General features: G+C 38.1%; 1 protein-coding gene across 8 annotated transcripts in view; it reads left to right on the top strand.

The window, feature by feature from the left end:
- LPP (LIM domain containing preferred translocation partner in lipoma) overlaps window positions 1–13,890 on the top strand; it is a 682,060-nt gene that overhangs the window by 233,889 nt on the left and 434,281 nt on the right. For all 8 annotated transcript variants that reach the window (XM_029215421.1, XM_029215422.1, XM_029215424.1 and 5 more), the window contains one exon: window positions 181–381. In XM_029215421.1, the coding sequence (XP_029071254.1) occupies window positions 189–381 (193 nt within the window). In that variant the 5' untranslated portion in view covers window positions 181–188. The remainder of the gene's footprint in view (window positions 1–180; window positions 382–13,890) is intronic.

Here is a 13,890-nt window from a genome sequence, read left to right as displayed (position 1 = left end):
TCCCTCCCTCCCTCCCTCCCTCCCTTCCTTCCTTCCTTCCTTCCTTCTCTCCTTCTCAGAGTCCTTTTTCAAGATTTTATTAAGTATGGATTAAGAAGAAGTAATAATGAAGTGAAGTATATTGCCTTCATTTTTGTGTTTCTTTAAAAACAACTGTTGTTTGTTTCTTTTTAATTCCAGATTCAACAATGTCTCACCCATCTTGGCTGCCACCCAAAAGCTCTGCTGAGCCCCTTGGCCATGTGTCTGCACGGATGGAGACCACCCATTCCTTTGGGACCCCCAGCATTTCAGTGTCCACACAACAACCACCGAAGAAGTTTGCCCCAGTCGTTGCTCCAAAGCCGAAGTACAACCCATACAAGCAACCTGGCGGTGAAGGTGAGTGAAGGATTGCAGAGGTGGGTGCCCCAAATGGGAGAGTTCAGTATAATAAAAAGTGATTTGTAGTACAATGTTGTGTTGGAACAAGGTAGCTCAAGAATTTGTGGTGTGGTTATCATAGTGTATAGACTGTCAAAGGTTAAAAAGCATCAAGTAACCATCTAGGCAGCTCTTCTTTGGGGAATAAAGATTGAGATCTCTTAGGGGTTATATGACTATGGTTATACAGTGAGTTCGGGCCAGAGCTAAAACTAGAACCCTCATCTCTTCATTCATAGCTCAGTGCTCTTCTACTGCTGTGTCCTCCATCCCCATCCCACTGTCTTGTAGAAATGTGTCTACCACCCAGTCGTCCCTCCCCCTTGCCGTTGGACATGTGTCCAAAAATGATGCCAAACAGTGGACTCCCCTCTAATGTGAAGGGAATAAAGACACGGTTTCTTACAGAGAAGGAGGCAGAGGTGTGAGGAAGTCTAGTGGGTATGACAGTCGATGCACACCCGAGGGGCAGGATGGGGCAGGTCCTATATTGTGTTGGCGTATGTGAGAGGGAGGAGAGAAGCAGGTAATGGTTGCACTTCAGACCCCTCCACGAGGGGTCAGATTCACCACGAGTGCTGTGAATGCCGGTGGGTTGTCCCCTTGGCTGACTCTTCCTGCATGGAGATGCCCCATCCTTGTCACTGTACTCTGTGAGGTTCTCCCACTGTCCAGCTGGTTCTCTAGGGACCGTGGCGTCATCTCTGATCCTCTGCAGCTTTTTGCTCAACTGTTTGTTCTTTCTTAACATGCCACCTCACACCCTTCTGTCACCCGTCACAATCCTATTTGTATCACCTTCTCCAGTGTCTGAACTTGACCTAGATCCGAAGTAATCACTCCCTTCCCTGGGTTTCCACATACATCTTATTCTGACTGTCAACTTCCTACTTCTTTTGTTGTTCCTCCTGCTCTTCTTTTTTTTTTTTTTCCGGTACACGGGCCTCTCACTGTTGTGGCCTCTCCCGTTGCGGAGCACAGGCTCCGGATGCTCAGGCCCAGCGGCCAAGGCTCATGGGCCCAGCCGCTCCGTGGCATGTGGGGTCTTCCCGGACCGGGGCACGAACCCGTGTCCCCTGCATCGGCAGGCGGACTCCCAACCACCGCGCCACCAGGGAAGCCCCCTCCTGCTCTTCTTAATCTGCCGCTACTGACCAGATAGTCCGTGTGAGGCACTATGCTTTTCATTGTCATTTTATTGCCTTCCCTATAACCCCACGAACTAAGTATTTTTTCACATAAAGAAATGGAAGCTTAGAGAAAAGAGGTGACATTCTCTGTGGTTTTGTGGCTACAGAGTTTCTGAAGTGAGGCTGTGGTCTTCACCCAGCCTGCTATGCTGCTGGTCCTTCTCTTCCTGGCATATGTGGCACTCAGGCCCCATATGATGGTGATACTTCCCTACTTCCTTATAAGAATGTAAGCTTTGTTTCCCCATTTAAGCAACAAGACGTGGTTTCTCACTCATCCTTATGTTCCTCTTGGCTCTTATTATGCTACTGTGTTTTTAGTGGGAATGATTGTGTATGGTCAAATGTATGTCTGTATGTTCCTATGTGTATATATATTTGGATGGGTGGCGGATGGCTGCATGGGTGAGTGCACTGCTCAGTAATTCTTCTCTTGCAATAAACAGTTTGGAATGTGGCATCCTCTCTCGAAGCAACTCAGTCTCGCTGAATTTCTGAAGTCTTGAGTCTTTCTTGCAATTCTGCCAATCTCTCTTTTCTTTTTAATATAACCTTTTTTGAATACGTAAAGGAAGAAATTTCCCTTGCATATATACATTTTAAAGACAAACATGGATAAAGGTTCATGGATATTCAGACTTTTTAAAATATAGCTCCATCTCTTCATCTGCTATATATTATGACATGATATTTGTTAGAAGTGTAAGATTTGCTTTCCTTTATATTTAATTTAAATGTTAGTGCATCCTCTGTTGCTCTCAGTGTTTTTATAATTCATGTTATTTTTGTTTAATTTTTTATACACTTTCTAAAGTTTATATCCATTTTCTTTTTTTGTCCATTTAGAATGTTCTGTACCATTAGTGAAATCCCCAGGTAGTAGGTAACAGTTTTCATTTACCGTGTGAGTTGATGAGGTCTCGTGTCTCAGCTTACGCCATTGCCATTCTTTGCCTATGTACATATGCGCCCTCAATTTCTAGCCCATAAAGCCTTAACATTCATAGCTTAATTCAGGCCCTGACTTCCAGGAACCTCAGCCACAAAGACAGAGTGTAGAACTAACAGAAATCACACAGTCCACCTTTCGCTGGTATAAAGATGAGAACTGCAGTGCAGAGAGTGTGAGTGTTTTTTTCAGAGATGCACAACCTGTTTGTGGTCAAGTTGGTACCAGTCCTCAGGTCCCCTTTGTTTGAGTCCAGAGTTATCAGGACTTTGTATTATATTCTACTCTGTCCCTCAGCCATAACCTCTATGTGTCTCATACAGTCCTTTTCACAACTGTCCTTCTAATAGATTTACTTGTGTATGGTCCTGTCTCCTTTGGTAGACTCGGACCTTTTAGAGGCTGGGGCTGCCTGACTCATGCCTTTACTCCCAACAGCCTCCAGCAGGACACCTGACACCTAGTAGCTACTCAATGATGTTTGCGGTGATAATAATAAACTACAGCAATATGAGCGTGCTTTTCCAGGCACAGATTCGAGCTTCTTAACCACTTCTTAGGCTTTATGGTTCTGTTTGAATTTCTTTTACCTCGTCTTCCCATTCCTTGAGCTTTTTAGCCCAGAATTTGTTTAACCACTGCTACCTTGAAGTTACCGATTACATTTCTTACCTTCGTATTATGTCTGTAATCTCTGGGGTTTGCTTTCTCATTTTTAATTTCTGACTGTGAAAGTAGAAAAAGTATCCACATGTTCTCCACATCAACTTATATTTATGTGATACCATACGTTATAATTTTTTTTACCAGGTATTCTGCTAATAACTTTCTCTAAAGGGCTTTGGCACATTTAAGAGTAGATGTACTTTTTTTCCCAAGTTAGTAGCTCTTTAGGCCTTAGGGTCTTTTTATTTTACTACCATTGTTTTCATTGATTTTTTTTTTCAACAACTTGTGTGTCTTGGAATGCCCCTGCATTTCCAAATACCTCTTCGTGTCTTGTACTATATGCTTATGAGCCCATATATATATTTTATTGTTTTGTCTTCTTGCAAATTTTACCATGTTAAGTGTCTACGTATTTTTTTATGGAAAGAAGTTGGTATGTATATATGGTTTTGTCTCATCACGTTCTGTTCTAGACTGATGAGAGCAATAAGATGATGCAATTTTTCTTTTGGTCTTTAAAGTACTAGCAGTAGTTTTTTTGTTTTGTTTTGTTTTGTTTTTAAAATACATATTAGTGGATATATGTCAATCCCAATCTCCCAATTCCTCACACCACCACCCCTACCCTGCCACTTTCCCCCCTTGGTGTCCATATGTTGGTTCTCTACATCGGTGTGTCGGTTTCTGCCCTGCAAACAGTTCATCTGTACCATTTTTCGAGGTTCCACATATATGCGTTAATATACGATATTTGTTTTTCTCTTTCTGACTTACTTCACTCTGTATGACAGTCTCTAGATCCATCCATGTCTCTACAAATGACTCAGTTTCGTTCCTTTTTATGGCTGAATAATATTCCCTTGTATAATAATATTCCATTGTACCACATCTTCTTTATCCATTCATCTGTCGATGGGCATTTAGGTTGCTTCCATGTCATGGCTATGGTAAATAGTGCTGCAATGAACATTGGGATATCTTTATGAATTACAGTTTCTCTGGGTATATGCCCAGTAGTGGGATTGCTGGGTCATGTGGTAATTCTATTTTTAGTTTTTAAAGTAACCTCCGTACTGTTCTCCATAGTGGCTGTATTAATTTACATTCCCACCAACAGTACAAGAGGGTTCCCTTTTCTCCACACCCTCTCCAGCATTTGTTGTTTGTAGATTTTCTGATGATGCCCATTCTAACTGATGTGAGGTGATACCTCATTGTAGTTTCGATTTGCATTTCACTAATAATTAGTGATGTTGAGCAGCTTTTCATGTGCCTCTTGGCCATCTGTTTTTCTTCTTTGGAGAAATGTCTATTTAGGTCCTCTGCCCATTTTTGGATTGGGTTGTTTGTTTTTTTTGATATTGAGCTGTTTATATATTTTGGAGATTAATCCTTTGTCCGTTGATTCGTTTGCAAATACTTTCTCCCATTCTGAGGGTTGTCTTTTCATCTTGCTTGTACTTTCCTTTGCTTTGCAAAAGCTTTGAAGTTTCATTACATCCCATTTGTTTATTTTTGTTTTTATTTTCATTACTCTAGGAGGTGGATCAAAAAAGATCTTGCTGTGATTTATGTCAAAGAGCGTTCTTCCTGTGTTTTCTTCGAAGAGTTTTATAGTGTCCGGTCTTAAATTTAGGTCTCGAATCCATTTTGACTTTATTTTTGTGTATGGTGTTAGGGAATGTTCTAATTTCATTCTTTTCCATGTAGCTGTCCAGTTTTCCCAGCACCGCTTATTGAAGAGACTGTCTTTTCTCCATTTGTATATCCTTGCCTCCTTTGTCATAGATTAGTTGACCATAGGTGTGTGGGTTTATCTCTGGGCTTCCTATCCTGTTCCATTGATCTGTATTTCTGTTTGTTGTGCCAGTACCATGTTGTCTTGATTAATGTAGCTTTGTAGTATAGTCTGAAGTCAGGGAGTCTGATTCCTCCAGCTCCATTTTTTACCCTCAAGACTGCTTTGGCTATTCGGGGTCTTTTGTGTCTCCATACGAATTTTAAGATTTTTTGTTTTAGTTCTGTAAAAAATGCCATTGTTAATTTGATAGGGATTGTATTGAATCTGTAGATTGCTTTGGGTAGTATAGTAATTTTCACAATATTGAGTGTTCCAATCCAAGAACATGGTATATCCATCTGTTTGTATCATCTTTAATTTCTTTCATCAGTGTCTTATAGTTTTCTGCATACAAGTCTTTTGTCTCCCTAGGTAGGTTTATTCCTAGGTATTTTATTCTTTTTGTTGCAGTGTAAATGGGAGTGTTTCCTTAATTTCTCTTTCAGATTTTTCATCATTAGTATATAGAAATGCAAGAGATTTCTGTACATTAATTTTGTATCCTGCAACTTTACCAAATTCATTGGTTAGCTCTAGTAGTTTTTTGGTGGCATCTTTAGGATTCTCTATGTATAGTATCATGTCATCTGCAAACAGTGGCAGCTTTACTTCTTCGTTTCCAATTTGTATTCCTTTTATTTCTTTTTCTTCTCTGACTGCCATGGCTACAACTTCCAAAACTATGTTGAATAGTAGTGGTGAGAGTGGACATCCTTGTCTTGTTCCTGATCTTAGAGGAAATGCTTTCAGTTTTTCACAATTGAGAATGATGTTTGCTGTGAATTTGTCACATATGGTCTTTATTATGTTGAGGTAGGTTTCCTCTATGCCCACTTTCTGAACAGTTTTTATCATAAATCGGTGTTGAATTTTGTTAAAAGCTTTTTCTGCATCTATTGAGATGATCATATGGTTTTTATTCTTCAATTTATTAATATGGTGTATCACATTGATTGATTTTTGTATATTGAAGAATCCTTGCATCCCTGCGATAAACCTCACTTGATCATGGTGTATGATCCTTTTGATGTGTTGTTGGATTCTGTTTGCTAGTATTTTGTTGAGGATTTTTACATCTATGTTCATCAGTGATATTGGTCTGTAATTTTCTTTTTTTGTAGTATCTTTGTCTGGTGATGGTGGCCTCATAGAAAGAGTCCGGGAGTGTTCCTTCCTCTGCAATTTTTTGGAAGAGTTTGAGAAGGATGGGTGTTAGCTCTTTGCTATATATTTGATAGAATTCACCTGTGAAGCCATCTGTTCCTGGACTTTTGTTTGTTGGAAGCTTTTTAATCACAGTTTCAATTTCATTACTTGTGATTGGTCTGTTCATATTTTCTATTTCTTCCTGGTTCAGTCTTGGAAGGTTATACCTTTCTAAGAATTTGTCCATTTCTTCCAGGTTGTCCATTTTATTGGCATAGAGTTGCTTGTAGTAGTCTCTTAGGATTCTTTGTATGTCTGTGGTGTCTGTTGTAACTTCTCCTTTTTCATTTGTAATTTTATTGATTTGAGTCCTCTCCGTCTTTTTCTTGATGAGTCTGGCTAATGGTTTATCAATTTTGTTTATCTTCTCAAAGAACCAGCTTTTAGTTTTATTGATCTTTGCTATTGTTTTCTTTGTTTCTATTTCATTTATTTCTGCTCTGATCTTTATTTCTGCTCTGATCTTTCCTTCTACTAACTTTGGGTTTTCTTTGTTCTTCTTTCTCTAGTTCCTTTAGGTGTCAGGTTAGATTGTTTATTTGAGATGTTTGTTGTTTCTTGAGATAGGCTTGTATTGCTATGAGCTTCCCGCTTAGAACTGCTTTTGCTGCGTCCCATAGGTTTTGGATCATTGTGTTTTCATTGTCATTTGTCTCTAGGTATTTTTTGATTTCTTCTTTGACGTCTTCAGTGGTCTCTTGGTTATTTAGTAATGTACTGTTTAGCCTCTCTATGTTTGTGTTTTTTACATTATTTTTCCTGTAATTGATTTCTAATCTCATGGCGTTGTGGTCAGAAATGATGCTTGATATGATTTCAATTTTCTTAAATTTACTGAGGCTTGATTTGTGACCCAAGCTGTGATCTATCCTGGAGAATGTTCTGTGCGCACTTGAGAAGAAAGTGTAATCTGCTGTTTTTGGATGGAATGTCCTATAAATATCAATTAAACCTATCTGGTATGTTTTGTCATTTAAAGCTTGTGTTTCCTTATTAATTTTCTGTTTGGATGATGTGTCCATTGGTGTGAGTGAGGTGTTAAAGTCCCCCACTATTACTGTGTTACTGTCGATTTTCTCTTCTATAACTGTTAGCAGTTGCCTTATGTATTGAGGTGCTCCTATGTTGGATGCATGTATATTTATAATTGTTATATCTTCTTCTTGGATTGATCCCTTGATCATTATGTAGTGTCCTTCCTTGTCTCTTGTAACATTCTTTATTTTAAAGTCTGTTTTATCTGATATGAGCATAGCTACTCCAGCTTTCTTTTGATTTCCATTTGCACGGAATATCTTTTTCCATCCCCTCACTTTCAGTCTGTATGTGTCCCTAGGTCTGAAGTGGGTCTCTTGTAGACAGCATATGGATGGGTCTTGTTTTTGTATCCATTCAGCAAGTCTTTGTCTTTTGGTTGGAGCATTTAATCCATTCACGTTTAAGGTAATTATCGATATGTATGTTTATATTGCCATTTTCTTAATTGTTTTGGGTTTGTTTTTGTAGGTCCTTTTCTTCTCTTGTGTTTCCCAGTTAGAGAAATTCCTTTAGCATTTGTTGTAGAGCTGGTTTGGTGGTGCTGAATTCTCTTAGCTTTTGCTTGTCTGTAAAGCTTTTAATTTCTCCATCAAATCTGAATGAGATCCTTGCAGGGTAGAGTAATCTTGGTTGTAGTTTCTTCCCTTTCATCACTTTAAGTATATCATGTCACTCCCTTCTGGCTTGTAGAGTTTCTGCTGAGAAATAAGCTGTTAACCTTATGGGAGTTCCCTTGTATGTTATTTGTCGTTTTTCCCTGCTGCTTTCAATAATTTTTCTTTGTCTTTAATTTTTGCCAATTTGATTTCTATGAGTCTTGGCATGTTTCTCCTTCGTTTATCCTGTATGGGACTCTCTGAGCTTCCTGGACTTGGGTGGCTATATCTTTTCTCATGTTAGGGAAGTTTTCGAATATAATCTCTTTAAATATTTTCTCGAGTCCTTTCTTCTCTTTCTGGGATCCCTATAATGCGAATGTTGTTGCCTTTAGTGTTGTCCCAGAGGTCTCTTAGGCTGTCTTCATTTCTTTTCATTCTTTTTTCTTTATTCTGTTCCGCAGCAGTGAATTTCACCATTCTGTCTTCCAGGTCACTTATCTTGTTCTTCTGCTCAGTTACTCTGCTATTGATCCCTTCTAGTGTATTTTTTATCTCAGTTATTGTATTGTTCATCTTTGTTTGTTTGTTCTTAATTCTTCTAGGTCTTTGTTAAACATTTCTTGCACCTTCCCAATCTTTGCCTCCATTCTTTTTCTGAGGTCCTGGATCATTTTCACTATCATTATTCTGAATGTTCCCTATCTCCACTTCGTTTAGTTTTTTGTCTGGGGTTTTATCTTGTTCAGTCATCTTTTACATAGCCCTCTGCCTTTTCATCTTATCTATCTTTCTGTGAATGTGGTTTTTGTTCCACAGGCTGCAGGATTGCAGTTGTTCTTGCTTCTCGACACAAAGTCTGCTAGTGTTGGAGGGTCTCCTGCAGAGGTGGGGGGCACCTGTGGCTCACCACAGGGACAAGGACACTGGCGGCAGAAGTTCTAAGGAGTACTCCCTGGTGTGAGCCCTCCTGGAGTCCGCCATTAGCCCCACCCAGCAGTAGTGTTGTTTTTCCTGTAATCAGGGTCCTTTCTTTGCTTCAAATTTTCAAAAATTCCCCAGAGCCTTAGACTTTGATGGCAGAATAGGGTATAGATCTTTCTTTTTTTTGTCCTTGGTAGATACCAAAGTACGTGAGCTTTTTTCCTGTACTAATACATTATTTTATGGAGATGGTTTTGAAATTTTCCTACCGTTATAACTCTGGCAGTTGGAAATTTTCTCTCTCTCTCTCTCTCTCTCTCTGTCAATAGTTTGGCTGAATGACATTTGATAATATTTTGTATCTCTCATTACAATATCATACAGAATGATTTGTAGAGTTTGCAAGTTTGTAAAGTTGGAGTTATCTTACGGCTTGAGGTTGACTTTCTCCAGTGTCTGAAGTTTCTTTTAAAAAATATTTTTTATATAAGATTAAAAAAAAAATGAATCCATAGGGTACAAATTCCAGGTGACCGTTTCAGTAGAATTCCTTTTACTTGTACACTCCTTTGTAGTTCATACAGCACTTCCATATTTATTGTTATTTAATTCTCAAAAGAGAGTTTTTACTGTAGCTCTCTGAGTTAGGTAGAACAGATGCTATTGCCATTTTACTGAGTGGTAAACTACCAGAAGTGAAATAACTTTTTCCATAATCATGTAGTTAGTAAAATTGTAGAGCTAGGCTCTATTCTTTATATCTAGGGCTCTTGCTGATTTTAAAGGTTTCTATTTATTAGAGATTGGGCTAGACAGCCTCATCTATTTTAACTCCATTATTTTATTATTTCATGATTTTTCTTTGAAATTAATTTCAAAATGGTTGCTCTTTTCACAAACTTTTCCTATGTATATTACCTTACACACTTCTGTAAAACATAAACAAAGCCTCTGTTTTCAAGCTTTGCCTACATCGCTTCACCTTGACTTGTAAAGTCAAATCAGAATAGGTGAAGTGAATTCTATTCAGTGAGGGTCCTAAGCCTGGAAATTTTTTACTAGATGTCTCTGTGCTTTCTACTACCTGAGGTTACTAACCCATTCTATGGAGAGGGAATAGTTATAGGTGATTGATAATCTGGGGTAAACATAGTAACCAGAACAAATGTCCTCATAAGCAGCTGATCTCCTATGATGGAAATGGCAGCCAAGCTTGTTTCCATTCCACTCTCCTGCCAGAGCCATTCTTCATGTTTTAACCACAAAATCTTTGCGCAGCAGAACTAGAAAAGTGTTTGAAGGTTTTCTAGGCCAATTCTTTTACTTGTCAGATGTGAGAACTGAGTCTGAGAGGGAAGAGAATGTCTTCCCAAGGTTACCCAAGAGTTTGGGGCTGAACTGGCTCCAGAGTTCAGGCCCTGAATGTGCTCATTCCATTGGGTCTCCACTGACTTAGATTGGAAGAGACAAAGTTGGGGCTTGGTTCCTAGGAGTTGATGAGTCTGATTATTGTTACTTGGTGCACAACTAGCTTTCAGTGATATGAAGTCATGTAACTTGGTCAGGCAGCACGTGTTTGTTTTCTCAACAGATAGCTAAAATGTGAGGGAAACGGATGGCCACCTATGGCAATATATTTGAAGAAGTAGTTTAGAATGGATTTTTTCTGCCATTTTTAATCTTGCCCATATAAGCCAATTTGATGCTGCTTCTCTTCTTACAGTTAGTAAAAGCTTTTTCTTTTTTACACCTGGAATAATTGGCAGTAGAAAATATATAAGGACTGATGGTGAGCTCTGAACAAGGTGATGTTGAAATATTTATACTTGCAGTTCACGCTCCTGTCTCTGGAGTCCTATCGTCTCTCTTCCCTGACATGAAAGGTGAATCTGGCCTGTGATTTTTCGAGGTACAAATGGGAAACATCTTCTTTATGTAGTTCTGACAGTCCTGTTAAGTTGCCAGCCATCACAGAAGAACACTCGCGACTTCTCAAGACTGTTTGTTATAACCATGCATGGTCTGTCAGGAGGACAGTCGCAGCTTCACTGAAACATCAGGAACTCTAATGAGACTAGAGTTTGACTGGCATGCCCCTTTTCTGGTTCAGAGTAAGCATCTTGAGCGTCATCTATCACTGTGGAGTGCCAGTACATGAGTTTTAATTTTCAGAGCCTCAGGGGGGAAGAAGGGCAAGCTGTTCATTCATTAAAGGGTTGGGTAATAATTGTATTAATTTGATCTTTACGTTGCACCTTCCTGAAGAGGAAAGAACTTGTAATTCTTTGGGTGAAATCGTGAAATCAGATCTTACTAAATATTCATAGGCCTTATCGACACTGCAAAGAGCCAAGGTTCAGTGCTGACTTGGTGGTCAGGGTATTTACATACCAGCCTCAGTTTCACCACTTGACCTTGGGCATGACAATTTTCTATTCCATATTTCTTAATTTATAAAACTAGTTGTTAATATTAATTATCTTACCAGATTGTTTTGAGGATCAAATATAACAGTGAGTATAAAAATGTTTTATAAATTATAAAATACCTTACGACTCTAGGAATTACTTTTGCATACTTATTCAACAATCATTTACTTAAAACAGAATTTGTGCCAGACACTCTTCTAGGGGCTGAAGTAATGAGCAAAACAGAGATTGATCTCTGCCCTCATAGAGTGTATTTCTTGTTATAATAAAAATAACTAGTTGCTTTTATTAATATTAAGTAATATTGATAAAATTATAAAACAGTATTTATTTAATAAATGCATTTAATAATTTTACACACACTATTACTAATAATTTTTCTAAATTATAATACTAGTACTATAAGACTAATAAATATATAGTAATATAAATATAATTATTACTACTAATAATATTCATAAATACTGGTAAACAGTATTAACCTCTAATAACAGTGATAGGAATCACAGTGCCTCAGTATTATATATATTATAAAATTCTTGAACCAGGATGAATCTTAAAAATTATCTAATACAATTTCATTTCTCAGATAAGAATAGTTAATTCCCTAATACATTTCTAGGAGGTATAGGACCTTTTCTCTAGGAATGCTGTAAATAACAAATCAAAATAGTTGAATACAGACAGGGGTTATTGCCTCAGTTTTAAAGGCTCAGAGCGGTCAGGTGGTTTGTTCAATATTACAGAACAGTAAGTGGTGAAGCTGAGTCTGGATCCTGTGGATCCGTCCATTATGGCCACTGTTCTGTGTCACTGAAGTGTTTTGGGTGACTTGCTTAGAATCTACAGTGATAGAATTAATGTATGTGCACAGAGTGAGTGGATTAGATGTTTTAGAACAAAAACGAATTCCTGAATTGTTGACAAAAATCTCTTTTATTTTGTAACCTGTCAGCTTAATTAACTGCTGAAGTGAATGCCTTCATGAGGTGGTAGATTCCTCATCCGTGTCTGACTCCAAAAACTGTGAATAATGCAATATTGTGTGGTGAGGTGCTCTTTAATCTTCATTTTTAAATTCTATAAATGTGTGATACAATTTTCACTCCATGTTTTAAATGTGAAGAAAGCTTAATTTCTTTTTCAAGAATAAAAATAAATGTAGAACTACAATAAGGCATCACCATACACCCTTAAGCCAGGTAAAATAAAAAATCATATATGCTGGCGAAGGTGTGGAGAAGCTGAATCTCTCATACATTGCTGGTAGTTGTATGAAAAATGGTATAATAACTCTGGAAAACTCTTTGGCAGCTTTTATTTTTAAAACCCACATAAATGTCTACTAACCATATGATTTAGCAGTTGTACCCTGGAGCATTTAATCCAGAGACATGAAAAATTATGTTCACAAAAACTCCTGTACATGAATGTTCATAACTTTTTTCATAATGGCAAAATACTGGCAACATCTCAAATGTCCTCCAATGGGTAAATGTTTAAATAGACTCAGGTCCATGCATACAGTGGAATGGTACTATTCGTTAATAAGAAGGAGTGATCTATTGATACATGCAGCATCCTGGATTCACCTCAAGGGCATTATGCTTAATGAAAAAAGAAGAATCAGTCTTGAAGGATTATATATACCATATGATTCCATTTATAAGACATTCCTGAGATGACTAAACTCTAGTGATGGAGAACAGATTAATGGTTGTTAGGGGACAGGATTGGAGATGGAATGGGGCAGGGAATTCATACCAAGAAAAAGCAACAGGGAATTGGTGGTGGAAGAGTTCTGTATCTCAATTGCAGTGGTGGTTACATGAACCTGTACATGAGTTAAAATAGCATAGATCTATATACACAGACAAAGGAATTCAGGTTAAAATATGATGAAAACTGAATAAGGGCTAGTTAACAGTATTGAAACAATGTCAGTTTTCCTGGCTTGGATTTTGTATTATATCTTTATCAGACGTTACCATTGGGGGAGGCGGGGTGAGCAGTACATGGGACTCTTTATACTATTTTTACAACTTTCTGTGAGTCTATATTTTAAAATAAAAACTTTCAGAACAATAAGGTAAATACATACATATAGATTTCTTAATGTTTTCTTGTCCATCTCAAGGTGCCATCTTGCATGCACCATTTGAAGATCCCTGTTACAATGGTGGTTTACACCAGTGTTTTTCAAAGCTGGCCAGTCATCAGAAAGACTTGGGGAACATTAAAAAAAAAAAAACAAAACACGGTCCCTGGGGCTCAGGTCAGTCCTACAGAATCAGGATCTCAGGGCATGGGTCCCAGAAATCTGCATTAAAACAAAATGAAATAAAACTCGCCAGATAATTCTGATTGACACTCAACCAAAGTTTGGGAACCATTTGTTTATTTCAGTAACTCCAGGGGCCAATCTTTTAATGCCCTTGAACCTTCTCCAGGTCCTGTGGGTACAGACTCTCTCCTTAGTAAAGGATAGTGGCTGTGGAAGTCTTATGCATCTTTTATCGTATGAACAATGTAGCGATTCAGGGGCTCAAATCGTCCTTCATGATGCTGTGCTTTTCACCATAAATACCAGTTTCCTTCATATGTTGTTCCAAGGAATTTTAATTGG

Source organism: Monodon monoceros, unplaced genomic scaffold (genome assembly GCF_005190385.1).
Source record: "Monodon monoceros isolate NGI ecotype Baffin Bay Population unplaced genomic scaffold, NGI_Narwhal_1 Super_Scaffold_11, whole genome shotgun sequence".
NCBI classification, from domain to species: domain Eukaryota; kingdom Metazoa; phylum Chordata; class Mammalia; order Artiodactyla; family Monodontidae; genus Monodon; species Monodon monoceros.
This window is presented reverse-complemented; position numbering and strand designations above follow the sequence as displayed.